The sequence below is a fragment of the Marmota monax genome, unplaced genomic scaffold (genome assembly GCF_021218885.2).
Source record: "Marmota monax isolate L192 unplaced genomic scaffold, Marmota_monax_Labrador192_F-V1.1 WCK01_AAM20220418_F8-fsc00177, whole genome shotgun sequence".
Classification (NCBI taxonomy): domain Eukaryota; kingdom Metazoa; phylum Chordata; class Mammalia; order Rodentia; family Sciuridae; genus Marmota; species Marmota monax.
The window spans coordinates 3,005,675-3,023,539 of record NW_026694922.1 but is presented as its reverse complement, the minus strand read 5'-3'; the positions used below and the strand labels follow the sequence as shown (position 1 = coordinate 3,023,539).

At 55.9% G+C, this 17,865-nt stretch overlaps 1 protein-coding gene across 1 annotated transcript in view; it reads left to right on the top strand.

The window, feature by feature from the left end:
• The first annotated feature begins 1,545 nt into the window (after positions 1 to 1,545).
• The window catches only part of Sez6l (seizure related 6 homolog like), a 160,058-nt gene continuing 143,738 nt past the window's right edge, over positions 1,546 to 17,865 (top strand). The window contains exon 1 of the mRNA XM_058573601.1: positions 1,546 to 1,642. Within this exon, the coding sequence (XP_058429584.1) occupies positions 1,546 to 1,642 (97 nt within the window). The remainder of the gene's footprint in view (positions 1,643 to 17,865) is intronic.

The window sequence follows — 17,865 nt, the reverse complement described above, 5'->3', positions numbered from 1 at the left end:
CACTGCCTGCTGGTACCAGGATGCAGACCCTGAGTTCATAGTGGCCCGCAAGACAGGCAGGGCCGCTCCTTCCAGAGCTGCCAGCCTGACACAGACGAGCCATGGAATGCGCCATCTTGTGCCAGAGGAGATCCCAGCCCTTCTGCACAGCCTTCCTCGACCTCCCTCTTTGTAGATCCCAACTGGCTTTGCTTCCAGGAATGAAAACTCGCTGCAGTCAGGGACTGGGTTTTCTGTCCCCTAGGGGTAGATGCAGGTTTGGGCCTAGGGTGAGTGGCCTGAGAGCTTGTGTGAATGAGCAAGTGGGAGGCACTGGATGTGGAGGGTCTGCTGTAGCCCTGTCTCCCTCCTCCCTCCCAGCCTCTCCCACCCTTCTCTCCAGGGCGCTCCAGGCTCCCCCCCCTCCCGCCCCGCCTGAAACCTTCCCTCCACCCGCTCCTGGACCCTGCTCAGGCTGCCCTGTGTAGGTGGTGAGACAAGGTGGGGTGGGGGAGCACAGGGCATCTCAATTGGGGTGAGAGGCCCCGTAAGCCAGCTGGGGTTGTGTGACTGCAGTGTAAGACACTCAGTGCCTGGAGTGTGTCCCCCACTGGCCCTAGGCCAATACCTCTCCCCAAGTGGCTTCTTATCTCCTGTCCCTCTGTGTGGAGAAAAGACAAGTTGCTTGAGCATCAGAACCGGGCAAGGGCACCGAGGAGGGGGACCCTGGAGCCCCAGTTGAGATGGGGAAAGAGGGTGGCAGGGGAAGGGGCTGGACTGCGGGGACCTGGCCCACCCCAGTGCCCCACTGCAGCCGGCCAGGGGAGATGGTGCTGGATCAGGGCAGGGACTAACCTTGGTTTAGAGACTGGCTGGGCTGCAGAGGGGTGGAGAACCGCCGGGCACTAGGTGCCCAGTTTTGTGGCCCTAGCACTGTCCCTGGAGAGCCACTGAGTCTGACTTCCCCCCTGACAGGGCCTCACTTCCAAACCCCAGGACCCTGGCAGGGGAGAGGGCGGCCAGGGGCGCAGGGGACCCTGGGAGAAGTGGAGTGGGGTCTCTGTGGAAGGCTGCGCCTCGGAGAGCCCTGGCCAGGCTCAGGCTTGGCCTCCACGTCACCGTCTGCAAAATGGTCAGGGCGTCCCCGAGCTCGCCTGGCAGGACAGGGCTGCTTGGGCACCGGCCGGGGACAAGGCTCTGCCCGCGCAGGACCCAGGCAAATTGGCGTTAAACTTTGCGGGGCCGCGGGGCTGGCTGCCACCCCGGGCGCCTTGGCCCGGCGCTCGCTGCCGCGCCCCTCCCGCATCGCCGTCGCACGGCCGCGGCCCCAGCCCCCTCCTCCCGCGCCGCTCGGCGCTCGCTCGCTCGCTCGCCGGCTCCTCCTCACTCGCCCGCCGCCCGCGCCCGGCGCAGCTCGGCCAGAGCCATCGCGGGGCTGCGCGTCCGCCCGGGGGCTCCCGCGGCTGCCCCGGCCCGCGGCCCCTCCCCGGCGCCCGCCGCCGCTGCCCGCTCGCCGCGGGCCCTTCCCGGCGCCCCGCAGCCCGGCTCCGCGCCCCCCGCAGCACGATGCCCGCGGCCCGGCCGCCCGCCGCGGGACTCGGCGCCATCCCGCTGCTCGTCGCCCTGCTCCTCCGGGGGAGCCCCGCGGCCGCACTGGCGGGAGGTAAGCGCCCCGAGGGGTGGGCCGGGAGGGGGCAAAGTTGTCGCGATCGCCGGGCGGCGGGGGGTCGCGGCGATCCCGGGGACTCCTGCCTCGCCCGCCCGGCTCGGCTGGGGAGCGGGGGAGGCTGCCCGGCGCCCGGCGAGGAGCCGCGTCCCTTGGCCCGGGCTGGGAGCGTGGAGGCGGGAGGTGTCTGAAGGACTCGGCGCTCCCCTGCGCCGGCTGCGGTTTCCCTCTTGCGTCTCCCCGGCTGCGGGGCTCACTCCCTGGCAGCCCCAGAGGAGCCCCTTGGAGTGGGGTCGCCTCCGAGACCCAGGTGCCCCGAGCCCTCGGCAACCGCACCCCCGGCTGGGTGCCAGATCATTCCCTCTGGACAGAGGACAGGACGGGGTGCAGCCGACCCGCCCTGCAACTGAGGTCTAGACTTCAACCGTCAGCACGTCTGGGACACCGTCGCCTCCCGTGACTCGGGCTGCCCGGAGGGGCTGCTCCTCGGCAGATCCCAGCCTGGGCAGGAAACAGGACTTGGGTGTGGCTTTTGCCAGAGGTCAGAGAAAGGGGCTCAGGGGCCCCAGAATTTGGCCAAGGAGTGAGAAAGGATGTTAGGTGGCTGGGGGGCGCGGGGACCTGAGGGGACTCCCTCTGTCTCTCCTCTGAAAGCCTCGCATCTCTGATCACTGTTGGGGGGGAGGGGGTTGCTAGTTTCACGCGCCACGTGCTCGCTGGGTGGGAAGAGGGGTCCAAGTTTGGCGGGTTGGCAGCCCCTCGTGCCCAGAACTGGAGCCGGCACCCTCTCTCCACTCTGCCGAGGTCCCCCAGGAAAAGTTGTGGTGTGGGGGTTGGGATGGATTGGGATGGGGAGAAGAATGAGCCGCTTAACTCACCCCAAGTTAACCCCAGGGCTGCGGAGATTTACCGGACACTAAGACACCTGAGTTTGGGGGGAGGTGGGGGCGGCACCGTCCGTCCATTTGGCCTGCCTGCTGGAAGGTCTAACTCCAGTTCCCAGAAACTCAGTCCTCACGTGGGGAGAGAAAAAAAAAAGCTGCAGTGTGGCCCAGGCTGAGACCGCAGGAGAGCACCCGCCCTGCCTAGCTGGAGCCCAGTCTTATTTGCACGGTCTTGACCTGGAGTCAAGGGGACAGGCGGTGCGCGCTCTCCCAAGGAGTTCTGCCCCCCTTCTCCCTTCCACCCTGTGCGCCCACCCGGTTTCAGCACCGAAGGCCTCGGACAGCTCTCAGCTCCCTGGGCCCCAACTCTGGGTTCCTCTCCCTTAAAACTCTTCCTCCTCCTGTGGCCTGGAGTGCCCTCCTCAGCAGAAATCAGGCATTCTATCTCCCAAGGCCTTCTCTTTAAATGTGGAGCCCCCCGTGCAGAGCAAAGGAAATAATTCATTACCTTTTGCTTAACAAAGCATAACATGAGGAAGCCCCCTTTATGAGGCAATGAGATTTTACAGTGTGCACAGAGCCACACAGTCCCCCTGGGAGAGATGGGGGGAAGAGATTGGGTTGAAATAAATCCCATCCACCACAGCAAGCCCTTTCTTAATTAGCTGTCTCCATTCAACAATAGCTTGGTGGCCTTGAACGAGGTCCAGATCGCTGTCCTCCGTGGCCCTTTTGAATCTGTGTGGTGACTAATACACACACACACACACACACACACACACACATACACCAGAGCTACCCAGCAGCTTGATGGGTTTTCTAAAGTGAGTCGACCTCTGGGGTCTATACTCTCCAACACACGACCTCCCAGGAAAACTGTCTGAATGGCACAGATGGGAATTGTTATACAAGACCAGGCTTCTAACATGTGCTGTTTCCTTTAGTGCGTGTGCATGTGTGTGTGTGTGTGTGTGAGTGTGTGTGTGTGTAGGAGTCTGGGTGCCTGTGTGTGCTTTAGATCTTAAGACATTCCACACTCCTGTTTCCGACTGCTCGGCACAATGGCTAGCCAGTATATATATTTCATTAACTTTGGGTCACCACCAAATTAAAGTCAACTGACGGACGACTTCAGAAGGCTCATTAATAACCGTGTGGTTCTGACTCTGAATCTCTGAGTCATGAAGAGGGCCCGAGGGTAGCCAATGAGCATTACCAATCCTGATGGTACATTTGGAGAAAATTGACCTTCTGCCATAAATTCTATTTTTAACCTAGAGCCTAAGGAAGGGCCACTAATGTCAGAGGGGGGACCGTGCCATCATCCAGAGTTGCAGACTGGTCCCTCTGTGTGTGCTGGAGGGAGGGGGATTTGTAAGTACTTGAAAGGAACTTGTTGCTGCATTCTCATGCAGGGCACGTGATTCTCTGGGCCATTTTGCTGTAAGGCATGAATAAGTATAAAGTATAACTTGTTTTTGAAGAGGCTCCTTATTGTCTGAGATTTGCACATGGGGAATAATTGTAACTACGTGCTAAGATTGCAGAGCTCCAGTGTAATTTCTTTTCTTCTTTTTTCCCCTTGAATTAATAAGGCGAATTCAATATTGCTCAATAAGACTCGAATTTGCTGCTTCCCCCGGTCTCTGATGGGCATTGTTGTGAGATTCACTTAAAGACTATTTTCATTATGGTTCATGTTCTTGGCGTGGGGTTTGGGCCCCTCCCCCCGGCCAGGTACCGCCTAAGCCAGGCTCTAGGGATTCTTCTCGTGTTCACGTGGCTCCCTGGGGCATTAGGGAATTAACGTTCCATTCATTTCCTTGTCCTTCCAAGGCAAGAGAATGTTTCCTGATCAGAGTGGCTTGTTTTCTGCTTTTTGCTCACGAGTCTGTTCCTGCAAGCTGTTCCAACGAGCTGGATTTGCAGGCTCTCCTCTTTGGTCCACAATTTCTGCAGTCCGCCCATACCGCCGATCTCCACTAGGGGCTCTCGAAGCTATGGTTAGTGACTGAGAGGAGCAGGGAGGCAAATCCTGACCCGAGCAGCCGCCAGGTGTGGGCAGTGCCCAGAGTCAGCAGAATGCCGCTCTTTCCAGACGCAGGGTGGCCTTGCCGCCTCCCTCTGTCTGCTTACTACACTTGCTTCCTATTTCTCAGGGAGAGAAATCGCTGATGGCTTGACATGTGCCACGAAAAAGAGGAAGGAAAAATAAAAAGCAAGCACCAGAGTGTTCCCAGGAGGGCGTCGGTAGAATGCAGGGCTGCGCCACCCCCTTGACACCAGCTCCTAGTTCCCTTCATGGAGCCGAATTGCCAAACACCAAACAGACCATGGCAAGGCATTCTGGAGAGTTCGAATGAGCTGGGCACAGGAATTTGATTTTTAGGAAAAAAAAATGTGGCTTTGAAATTGGAGCAATCTGGGTCCAGAGCCCAGCTCCGGTGCTTGGGAATGAGTGACCTTCAGAGGGACCATCTTCTGAGCCTCCATCCCGTCATCTGTGGATGGAGGGAGGAGAAGAGGAGCTGAAGGTTCCAGGCCCGGGGATGGTTATACGGATTACATAACTCGTGTGAATGCACCTGATACACCTTAGGTGCATAAGCAATGCTTTCCTGCTTTCCAAAGGGCAAACTGCTCTGATGATGAGGCACCAAGGAAGCACCCCCCTGAGGTTGGTGGGAAGCAGATGTTGGCATAAAGATTGAGATAATGGAGGCCAAAGTAGAAGAAGCAGAAGAAGGGGTAGTGAGTAGCTCCCGTTGCTGCATTTGGCAGGCGAGAAGTTTGCCGTTCCTGGTGCAAACGCCCTTCTGTTCCAAACGCTCAGAGTGTGTTGCTTTGAGCTTCCAGATCATTGTCAGGAAATCAGAGTTCATAGGACCAGAGACGCAGGACGGCAGGTGAATTGTTGGGAAAAGAACATAAGAAGAGAATCTCCCGAGAAAAGCTATTTTTTCACTCACTCATGCACATTTGCTGAGCACTTCCTACACGCCTCAGTCCTCGCAGGCTGCTGTAACAAAAATACCTTCGCCTGGATGGCGTCAACGGCAGCATTTTATTTCTCACATTTCTGGGAGCTGGAAAGTCCAAGATCAAGGTGAGGGCTCCCTTCCTGGTTTGCAGATGTGCACATTCAAGCTGAATGACCAGGAGAGAGAGGAGAGCTCTGATCTCCATTCTTTTTAAAAAAAATTTTTTTAGTTGTAGATGGACACAAAACCTTTATTATTTTTTTATGTGATGCTAAGATTCGAACCCAGGGCCTCACATGTTCCAGGCACGTGCTCTACCGCTGAGCTACAGCCCCAGCCCTAGCTCTGATCTCCTCCCCTCATAAGGGCACTAATCCCACTGTGGACACTGGACCCTGGGGACCTCATCTAAACCTAAATACTTGCAAACATATCATCGTTCCGGGCTTCATCATAGGGAGTTTTGGGGGGGACACAGACGTTCCCTCCATAGCACCATGCATGTAGGAGACCCCATGTCACATTCTGAGGTCCCCCTCCCAGGAAGTGCAGCCCTGAAAGCCGGCCACCAGGGTCCATGCCAAGTGCTTTGGTAGAGGGACACTGGGGAACTACCGCCCCCCACAGTGAGAGTCAACTTCTCACCAGGGTAAGCTGGCCTTGAAAAGATGTGACAGTGACCACCAAGCCAGAGGAGATCTCTACAACAGGGGAGTGAAAAAATCCTGACAAGGCTCCATTCTGGAGCCGGAGAGAGAGACAGAGGGAGTGCGAGGGAAGGGGAGGCGGGTGCACATGCTCACCCTCAAAAAAGACCCTGGAGCCGCCCCTCCTCCCTGCGCCCCCTCCGCCTCCCAGGCTCCCTGCTTGAGAAGGGAACAAAGGACCGCCAGGCTCCGTGCGCTGTGTCCACTAGAGGCTGCCATTGGGTTCTCAAGGAGGGGAGGGCAGCCGCCGAGGAGCCAGCCCTGGGCACGCAGGCTTCCTGGATCTGCCTATTTGCGTGATCCTCTGGTGACTGTAGATCCCCAGGCACAGCCGGCCCTTGTGTGGTGGTGACAATAGGGAGCAGAGCAGGAACCTGAGGGCTTCCAGGGCAGGGAAAGGGTGGTGCATTGGAAGGAGGTCGGTGGACTCACGGGCACGGAGACCTGCACCAGGGAGGGGGACGGCAGTTAAGAAATGCAAACAGCATTTATTGAGTGTTGATTTTTGTTGTTGTTGTTGTTCAAAGTTTTTCGTTTTTGTTTTTCTTTTGGTACCAGGGATGGAACCCAAGGGTACTTTACCCCTAAGCCACATCCCCGGCCCATTTTTTAATTTTTTTAAATTTTAAGACAGGGTCTTGCTAAGTTGCTTGCGGCCTCACCATGTTGCTGAGGCTGGCCTCGAACTCATGATCCTACTGCCTCAGCCTCCGGAGCCACTGGGCTGACAGGCCTGCGCCACTACACCTGGCTTTGTCCTAAGCGTTGTGATAAGTGTTTATATAGATCAGGCAGAGAACCCTTCCAACAGCCCCGCCAGAGAGACACAGTAATTATCCCCTTTGTAAGGATCAGGGAAATTGAGGCACAGAGAGGTGCAGCACGGCGCCCAGCATGATCAGGCCAGGAAGGTGGTGCAGTGTGGCAGCAAACCCTGTCCTGCACCAGAATCCTTTAACACCGAGTATATGTGTTATCTTCAAGATTTTTGCTAACTGAGATTATAATTGCTCTTGCCGTGGGGGTGGGGGTAGGGAATGAATAACTATAGGAGAGATGCATATGTTAACTTGATTCACCATAGTAACCATTTCACTATTTATATGTGTGTCTATACATAAATGTGTGTTGTAGAGCATCCTGCCCCATGCCTTACACACACACAACACAACTCTCAAGACCAGGTCCCCCAGCGCCTTTTATATCCCACACCCTCCAAGCGTGTGCACAGGTTTTGCTGGTGTGGGGGAAGGGCATATAAATATTTGTCAGATGCAGGTCGAATGTGTCCCCAAAGTCGAACAGAGTTCCTGGTGTAAAGCAAGCCCCTGAGTAAAGCAGGTCCAATTGAAGTGAGCCAGAAAGTGATACAGGTGGCCATTTTATTTGTAGGCAATTATCCATAATTATCACAGCTAATGAGAACTTAATAGATGTCAGACGCTTACGCTGGTTATTTTATCTGATCTTCATAATCGCCCTGCAGCTTGTAGATGAGGAAACCAGAGCTCAGAGAAAGCCGCTTTGTGTGCCCCAGGTGGTGTCTGCTAGGGAGTGGCCAGGTCAGTTGGAGTCCAGGTGGGCTGACCGCAGAGCCTGTGAGCTCCAGAAGCTTCCATGCCGGAGCCTGCTCTTACTTCTGGAATATTAGGAAAAGCCACCTTCAGGCCATGCATGAGCAGCCACCAGGGTGGGGTCAGCACCCGGCTCACCAGAGACCGGCAAAATGGAGACTGGAATCAACTAGGATTACCCCCAAGGCTTCCGGAAAGATCAGGAAGCTGTCCATCTGGTTCCTTGCTCCATGCGGCAACTCTGGCTGTTGGTCATCTCTCCTGTCGCCAGGTCCCCCGACCATAAAGGCGGGGTGGACATTGTGTAAGACTGATTTCTCTGGGCCTCTGCCTTCAGGACCTAAGCTCAACCATTTTTTTTACCTGGGAACCTCAATATTTCCATCCATAAAAAGGGTCACAAAAATCACTATCGTATTCACAAAGCTGTCCTGTCGCGGGATGAGGATGGGACCAGGGAAATAAGGGGCTTTGTGTTCACCAGGGAATGGAGACTCGGGGAGGTGGGTGCTGGTGGGGACAGCTGAAGGGGCCACCTCCGCCACCCCATTCCATAAGAGAGTGACAGCAAGTCACACCATGGCTTCCATTTGTCCTGGACTCACTGTGCCAGGGGACTGTGCTCCTCCTGCAGTCACTGTTTGGTTCCACATCCAGCTCCATCACAGGGTGACCTGATTTTACAGAGCAAGGGGCCGAGGCTTAGAAAGAGACAAGCACCAGCCAGGCACAGCGGCCCACGCCTGTCATCCCAACAGCTCGGGAGGCTGAGGCAGGAGGATGGCCAATTCAAAGCCAGCCTCAGCAATGTCGAGTCCCTAAGCAGCTCAGTGAGACCCTGTCTCTAAATAAAATGCAAAATAGGGCTGGGGTGTGGCTCAGTGGTCAGTGCCCCTGAGTTCCATCCCCAGGAGAAAGAAAGAAAGGGCCAGGCACCTGGTCAAGGTCTCGGGGACGGTGTGTAGAGGCATCCGCTTGACAAGCCCAGACAGACACTGGGGGACGAGGGTGGGTACCCGACAACACACGGCCAAACGCAAAGCTCAGGCCAGCCTGGAGAGCACGGTCATCCAACTGTCCCCCAGAGGGGGGATGTCTTCTCACCGGGTGGTGACGTCAGGTGTCCGGGGTCAGCTTGTGGAGACAGACAACAGCCCATCTCCCCTGCCGTAGCTGCTTTCTGATGGACTCCGGAGGAGGCATCACTCTGGTCTTATTCAGCTACCTGCCCCCTAGACTGTCACCTAGGAAAAGGTACAATGGGATGTTTTGAGAACTCGAGCTTAAATTCCCAGCTGGCTGATTTCAGCATCCTGGTCTCAAACTGTTGGCTTTAGTTCTTTGAGCCTGTTTTGTCCTGATGGGTCAAGAGGAAGGGCCGTATGTCCCTTCCAAGGTTATTAAGAAAAGCCAGCTGTGTGGATGTAGCCAGCTCCTTGCATGCACTTGGCTATTAAAATTTGCCATTATTGCTATTATCACTCACCAGGCGAACTCCTATCCACCCTGCAAAACCCAGTTCTGAATTCTCTCCTTCTTGAAGACCTCTCTGGCCTCTGTGATCCTAGACCAGTGATTTCCTCTCTGGTCCCCCACCTTTTCTCCCTGTTCTGGGGTGATTGATAGATGGCCAGTTTACACGCCTCCTTACTCCTGGACAATGAACTCTTAGAGAGTCCCACGTGAATTTCACTCATCTATATCTCCCTTAGCCCGGACCTAACTGTGTTCTACTGCCTTTCATCTTAATCTTCCTTGTGGGGAGGTGGAGCTGGAGTCCCAAGGCCTGAATTTAATTCCCAACTCTTTTTCCTACATTGGTGTGGTCTGAGGCAGTCTCCCGCTAAGCCTCGATTTTCATTGAAAAGAGACTAATAGAGGGTCCTACCTTGTAGGGTGACTGCACGGGAAATCAATGAGGTAATAGATGTGGAGTCACCGAGGAGCTCCATAAGAAAAGGGGGAGGAGGGCGAAGTAAAGGACGGAGGGAAGGGAAACGCACTTCACAAAGGGAGCAGAAAAATACGCCTTCGCACAAACGGACACACAGGACAGCCCGTCCCCTGGGTCTTCTCTGAAGCCATCTTTCTTTCCAAGGGCGATATTGGGTGCAGTTTTTCACCCTGGGACCCAATTCATTTCAAACTAGACATTTCAGACGCAGCAGCACAGGTTGTTTTAGGACCTGCCTTCTCTTTGTTTTGGGGGCAACATCAAAGAAAGCAAATGCCCAGCTGAAAACTGGGTATGAAGCCGGGCGCGGTGGCCCACGCCTGTCCTCCCAGCAGCTCGGGAGGCTGAGGCAGGAGGATGGAGAGTTCAAAGCCAGCCTCAGCAATGGTAAGGCCCTAAGCAGCTCAGTGACACCCTGTCTTTAAATAAAACACAGAATAGGGCTGGGGGTGGGGCTCAGTGGTGGAGTGCCCCTGAGTTCAATCCTTGGTACCCCCCGCTAAAAAAATTGGTTGCAGAGAGCAAACCGAGTCAGAAATACAGACTTTAGAGTCAAAACAATGTGAGTTGAAGTCTGACGCTTCTAAATGTCCTGGTGCAAGTCACTGCGTCACCTTGAGCTGGGACTTGGACTGTGCGGAGAGGCGATGGGCTACACTCAGGCCCCTCCTGCGGATGTGCCGTGGGGGAGGGGCTGGCCTGGTCAGCTCCTTCCTTCCTGCTCTCTGTCATCTCCATCCGATCCCCTTCCTGGGGACCCAGCCTGGCTCTGTCCTCTCCCCGACGTTTTCATCTTATTAAGGAAGGAGACGCAGAGACAAGGGAAGAGCTTCCTCCAAGTCCCGCTGCGCCCGGGGGTCAGGGCCGGGGCTTGGCCCCTCCTTCCTGTCTCCTGACCCCCGTCTAAGGTGATCTCAGGAAGCACGGCGTCCTTGCTCTCCCCAGTGTCTGTTCTGAGATCTGGTGACATGGCCAGGAAACTCCGACCAGCTGCTGCCCCCGGCAGGCCTCTGGCCTCCGTCACCCGTGGTGGATACTTGCGTCCCCGAGCCATGGCCGAGTGACTGCATGAAACAGGCTCAGCGGGAGCCAGAGCCAGGCCTGGCACCCCGCGTGCTGAGCTGGCACCTGACTCGGGGGCACCTGGAAATGGTGCCATGCAAGCAGATGGCCCGAGTCAAGCAGGCTGGGGAGGCAGGCCTGGGGCCAGGTGCACCCTGCCCTAACCATGGTCATGGCCACTGGCTGACTGGGAAGCCCGGATGGGTCTGGGGTGCGGGGAACCAGGGAAGGGCTGAGGGAGACAGCGCTGTGGGGCCGTTGCCCATCTTGGCCGAGAGGCTGGACGCCAGGGACCGTGGGGCTGGCTTAGAACCAGGTGATGGGTACAGTCGAACCCGCGGGTCGGAGCTTACGATGGCCATAGGGGGAAGGGGGCTGGGAGACGGGGCCTCTCAGTGACCGTTTCCTTCTCTGTCTCACCCAACCCTGGTTCAGCCATGGCCCTGTGCCAAAGTTGAACGTCACACATGAGTTCGAGTGCCCGAGGGGCACTGCCCAGGACACAGAGCCCAGCTGGGTTCAGCCCAAGTACAGTGTGAAGCCAGTCGTGGTGACCAACCGGGAGAAACTGGTTCTGAGACCTTGGCCAAGTGACTTAGCCCTGATGCGCTGGGGTGGCTGGTAGTGGGGACAACTGTGACGGTGAATTGTGTCCGCTCTGGGCCGATCCTCGTATTCTCAGATGGGCACTGGCTTCCAAAAGAGGAGACACCACGTTTTAATAGGATTTGCCGTTTTTCCGGTGCTGTGGTCTGAGGGCCATGCCCTGCCCACAATCCCAGTGACCACGGTAGGAGGTGGGGCTTTTGGGGTTGTGGCCTTAGGAAAGAGTTCCCTCGCCCCCTGCTGCACGTGGGGGTCCCCGGTAGACGTTGCCCTGTGCCTGCACTGTGCCCCTGGGCTGGCCATCTCTAGATGGGTGAGAAGGGGTGTCTGATGTTTAGAGGTCACCCAGTGAGAGCTTTCTTGTTACAGGAGCCCAAGGAGACAAGAGAGAACAGGGACTGAGCAGCCAGGAATACGGTCATTGGCTGTCAGGATTCTGAAGACATTGAGCCCAGCGTGTCCCAGGGACCGGCTTCTGTGTCCATCCCTCCCCTTCGTGACCCCTGATTCTCTGTGCACCCCTCCCTCTGGCCCTTCTCTCGGCCGCCTGCTGCTCACCACCCTCCTCAGCTCGCTGCCCCAGGACATTATGACTTCTCTAGCTTTAACTCCTCTCACGCACCGTGTGGCATGGTACCCACTAGCCACCTGGGGCCACGTAAATTAGCTAACATCTAATTTGAGTTCCTCAGTCACGTTGGCACCCCATAGCCAAGCGTGGATGGCAGCTGCCACCCTGGACGATGGGGAGTGAACGCAGGTTTCCGTCTTTCCAGAAAGTTCTCCGGGGTGCTGCTGTTTTTCCAGGTCATGGCGGTGCACGCGTATCTTCTCACACTCAGCCTCTCCGTCCTTCCCACCTCAGGTCGCAAAGAGGAACGTGGCCTGTCCCGCTCACTCCCTGCCACCAGGAAGTAGACAGGCGGTCGGTGGCTCTCGGGAGCCGGCCACCTTGGCTGGGGGGCAAACACACCAGAGAACAGGCGCCCGCCCTGGGTGGACCACTGTCCGGGGGGACTTCTCCTGCACTGGCTCTGCTGGTCCCTGGCTGCCCTCCTCCTGGCTCAGAGGTGGCCGGGGGAGGCCCACCTGCTCCTTCCCCAGGCCGCGGCTTCATCGAAGCCCAAAAATCCTTGGGAGACCTGGGGCTGTCTACTGCGGGCTCCCACCCCTCCGGACAACGAGGTCCTTGGGCCTTGGGGCTGGCTCCCTGTTCTCGGTTGTTTTAGTGAATAAGTGAACAGCCCGCAGTCGTCAGCCGAGACGCAAAGTGTTGGGCAGAGGAGGTAAAAGCATTTGCAGAAATCGCATGACCTTCGCATTGTCTGGGTCAGCAGCGCTCCTGGTGGGAGCTGGGGTGGTACGGGACAAGGAGGGGTGCACCCACTCGCCTGCCTGGGGGCACTTGAAGGTGACCCACTCTGATTCACAGTGGAGAGGAGCTCCAGGACTGTCCCTCCCAGGACCCTCTGGAGCGGCAAGCCTTCAGGAGCAGGCGTGGAGTCGTGGGGTCACCTCGGAGGAGCCCCGTGGGTGGCTTGAGTGCACATTTCCCCAGAGCTGTCGCGTTATGGGAACGGGGAGGAGGTGCCGGCCCAGAAGAATGTTCTGGGAGTGAACTTTCTGAGCGTGGTGGACACTGCATTAGAGTAGGCCTGGGCACGGATCCAGCTCTGCCACCCTGGGCTGTGTAATGCCGGCGGAAGTCACTTAATCTCCTCAAGCCTCGGTTCTTATTTGCCAAGACGGAATCTCGCACTTCCCAGGCCTCCTTCAGCAAGGTGCACGGAGAGAGTGTGATGCATATGGCCACCTCCCTGCAGGGCTGCAGGGGACCTATTAGGACCACAGCATCTGTGAATGGAGCCCTCCCCCGCCCCTGCAACAGAATTAAGCAGTGCACAACCTATGGGGCTGTACGTGACAATCCTGGAGGTGGAAGTGCAGCATCCAACAGCAAAGCATTTGCAGAGGGAGAAAGACAACAGTCTTCCCACATCTCATTCCCTAAAGACTTCTGATCAGCCCTCTGCTTTCTATGCCCCCTTTGAAAGCAGGTTTATCAAGTTGTAAAGCTAATTTGGGGCCAACTGCCTTGGAAATTAATGCAAAATATGTGGAATCAAGCCTCATTTTCCAGGGCTTCGGGAAGGGAAATTTGCCTAATTTATGGCATAAATAAAAAATGATGTGCTGGGGCTAATTTGCATACCACTACTTCAACTGGGGTTAAAAACTGAGCTTTGTTTTCGTTTTCTGTTTCTTGGGGTGCTCATTGTTGTTTTTAAAGAAAGCCTTCCGCTTCTCTCCTTAACCCAATGAGTAGGTTTCAGCAGGTTCCTGAACTCCGCTAGGCCTCCGCTTCCTCAAGAGCAAGATGAAGCTGATAAATGGGCCTCAACACAGGACGGGAGGGAAGCCTCTCGAGGTGAACCCTGAACACTCCTAAGACCAGGGGTCGGTCTCAATTACCCCCAGAATTTACACCGTAGATAATTACGAGTCATCACCGTCATCGTCACTAACTCAGCAATAGATCCTGTCCTGCACATATTCATTCCAGAAAATTCCAAAGACCGCAACACCACTGTGTACTCACATGGCGTTAATCAGAGCCCAGAACCCAGGATTATGCTGGAACACAGCACGTGCCCGGTTATGCCATGCCAGACTGCACAACAGAAATGGGTTACAGCCGGGCACAGTGGCTCACACCTGTCACCCCAGAGACTCGGGAGGCTGAGGCAGGAGGATGGCGAGTTCAGAGCCGCCTCAGCAACAGCAAGGCCCTAAGCAGCTCAGTGAGACCCTGTCTCTAAATAAAACACAAAGTAGGGCTGGGGACAGGGCTCAGTGGCCAAAAAAAGAAAAGAAAGAGATGGATTATAATCGTCATCACTCACCACCCCAGAGAGGCACATACTCTAAAGTCATTTTCCCCTACTGGACTCTGAGGCCCCCCCCTCTCTGAGCCCACACCGGTCACTACTCCACATCCCAGAAAATGGTAGCTCAGTTAGTGCAGCCTGTTGACTGAGTAGCTGCCGAGGGCCACCGTTCTTAACTAGCATGCGGGACTGCTTCCTATCAGCAGACAGGAGCTCTTCCCATCCATGTCGCGGACACCTAACCCAGCGCATGGCACACCTGAGCCAGCAGCAGGCACCCAGTCCCTGTGTGACAGCAAGGGTAACCTGGAGCGTGGGGTTCAAGGTCACAGAGGCCTGAGGCTGAACCTCAGCGTTGTTATTGGTGGAGCCGCGTGGCCTTGGGCGCGTCACCTGTGCTTTATGGAAACAGCCTGCGGGAAGATAACTGTGCTCTTTCACTGAGTGGCTGTGAGATGGAAAGGAGAGATGTCCCCTCAGGAGCTTAGCACAGTTCCAGACACGCAAGGGGTCATCCGTGGAGACACACTGAGGAGCCATGGGAGGACGACCTTTCCCGGGAGTCCCGAGAGGGGAACGCCTCGGTGTAGGACAGACAGCCATCAGGAACAGAACCCACCACCTCATCACCCTCCCCCGGTGAAATGCTCTGTGGGATCTGAAGCAAGTGTTAACTTTACGACGACCACATTCACGCTCCGCTTCCCGACGGGAGGTGTCTTACTGTCTAGTTTAATAAAGTTGAGGCTCTAAGCAGACGCGGGACCAGGGGAGCGAATCTGTCACCCACTGGCTGGTGGTTTATGACCAAGGTTCATCTCAGATCAGCCACAAACCCTGGATGACGACTGGTCCTCCCAGTGCCCTGACACCAGGGCACCGATGGCATTGGGGCAGCCTCCTCTCTCCTTAGTTCCGAGGAGAGCAGCCCCTGATGAGGCTGAGCCCATTCTGCACTGCACTAGGACCTCCTGCTGAGGCTCCCTTTACAGTATCTCACTTAACTATGGTGGAATCTTCAAAGGTGTCTGTTACAGCTGTGTCTGTTACAGAAAGAAAGTGGAGCCCCAGATGGCTGACTGGGAACGAGGTCAGATTCATTCATTCATTCGAGACCCACCTTCTCTTTGTCCAAGATGATCTCATTGGGCAAGGTGGCCCACGCCTGTCATCCCAGCTGCTCAGGAGGCTGAGGCAGGAGGATCGCGAGTTCAAGGCCAGCCTTTGCAATGGTGAGGCCCTAAAGAACTCAGTGAGACCCTGTCTCTAAATAAAATGCAGAATAGGGCTGGGGATGGGGCTCAGTGGTCAAGGGCCCCTGAGTTCAATTCCCACTACCCTCCCTTCCTGCCCCCCCAAAAGATGATCTCTACTGCACCAGTCCTTAGGCGGAGCTAGAGTCAGAGAGGAACAAAACCTCTCTGTGTCACCAAAGAACGTCACATCTAACCATTGCTCAGCCAGGACCCCAGGTGGCACGTGCCTTTTCTCTCTCCTCCCTGCTGCCCTCTGTGGACCGAGGACTTCCAGATAGGAGGCAGATCAATCCAAGGGACCAGGCTGGGTGCCCCGAGTTCCCAGGGCCACTGCCTGCAGCCCTGGTTGGTCTCTCACAAAGCCGCCAGTTTGGTTCTGCCCACGTTTGTTTGCAGGGGACACAAACCCCACTGGATGCTCTTCAATGGGAAAAGGGAATGCGTGGCTCTAGGAGACCTCCAGATCCCCCCACTTCCCGAGGCAGCCGAGGACCCGGGGCCTGCTGAGAGCCGCGCTGCCGACTCCAACCGTCCCAACAAGACGTTGGCGTTTCAGTCCTCGCGCACGCGGGGAAACGCATCCCAGCAAAACCCAGACAGCGACGCAGACACCGCGCAGGTGAGCTCACAGAAGCCACGGGCACACTCTTCCCATAAGGCGCCATCTCGGACGGACAGTTAATGAGGTCTGCCCCAAACAGATTCATGACTTCGGGTCCTGGGGTAGCTCTAGTCTAAGGAGTAATAAAAACAGTCATTTCAAAGGCGCGGCCCAGGGCAGAGGATGTCCACTGTGTATCAGACGTGAACACCTGAGGACGCAGTACCGTGGGAAACGACGCCGATCTTCAGATGAGGAAACTGAGGGTCAGAGAGACACCGTGATGGGACATTCCTTGGCCTTTGTTCTTTCTGACTTGACTTTTTTCTTTTTTTTAAAGAGCGCAGGCCCATTATGTTATAGGATGATCTTTAATTTCGCCAAAGGGACTTCTCTAATTCTTACAGAATGGCAGCGTGCATCTAGATTGGTCTATGACTCACTTTCTGCCTTTATTTTTAAATTTTTATTTATTTTTGGGGGGGAGTACAAGGGATTGAACCCAGGGTCACTTGGCCACTGAGCCCCATCCCCAGCCCTGTTCTGTATTTTATTGAGAGACTGGGTCTCACTGAGCTGCTCAGGGTCTCACTGTGGCTGAGGTTGGCTTGGAACTCGAGATCCTCCTGCCTCAGCCTCCTGAGCAGCTGGGATGACAGGCGCGCGCCATGGTGCCCAGCACTTTCCACCTTTACGGGCCTCTTTCCTATGATCAGAACAAGGCCCAGAAATACCCGCAGCCCAGAAATACCTCTCCCCAGTCCCTGATGCTGAACAACAGTGCCCTGTACCCCCTTCTCGGGTCCCTCTGAGTTTCCCTTCCCCTTTGCCGCAGCTCTGGGCTGGGGCCTCTGCTGCAGTAGTGATCTGCTCTGACCCTAGCATTTGTTTCCCCACTTGTCCATGAGAAATCCAGGGGTGCGGCCACTGCTCCCACCCCCAACAACACATTTAATGACATCCACTTCGCTGCTCCGCCTGAGGCCCTGGAACAAGAACTGAACAAGAACTTTAATCCCCTGGGGTCCATCTCTTGTCCTCTGCCAATTCAACGTCCCCACCCGTGTCCGCTCCAGGCGCTGGGCCACGTCCCTAAACACACTCATCAGTCAGTGTGTGCACAACGGGGTGGACGGGGCCACTCTGCAGTGGGGAGAGGAGGTCGGGTTTGTTCACTTATGATGGTAAACAAGACGGTTTCCAGAGAATCTCAGACCTGCTCGTGGCCACTGTGTACAGGGAGGGGTTGAAAGGAGAAGTGGGGCTCCAAGAACATCTAGAACTTCCAAGGTCATGGGCTGTGTGTGGCTCCCTCGCTCTAGGGTCCCCTGATCGGCCCTATTGTGATTTCTTTCTATTGCTCTATCAGAATTTCTTGCTACTGACCAGTAGAAAGACCACCTGCTGGGGAGCCAGAGACCCAAACTCTGGAACTGATATCACTGATAACAATGTGCTGTGTGACCTTGGACCTGTGGCTGTCCCTCTCTGGGTCTCAGTATTTCTATTTCCAAATTTAATGACCTGGGCTGAATCAGTCATTTCCAAACTGAACTATGAGTTAAAATCACACGTGAAACTTTAAAGACCAGAAGCCCATGACTGAGCTCCACCCACCGCTTCCCAGATACAGTTGATGTATCTACAAACCTTGCCTGGACTCTCTGACCCCAAGCCTCTGTGATTCCCTGGTTCATGACAATTTTC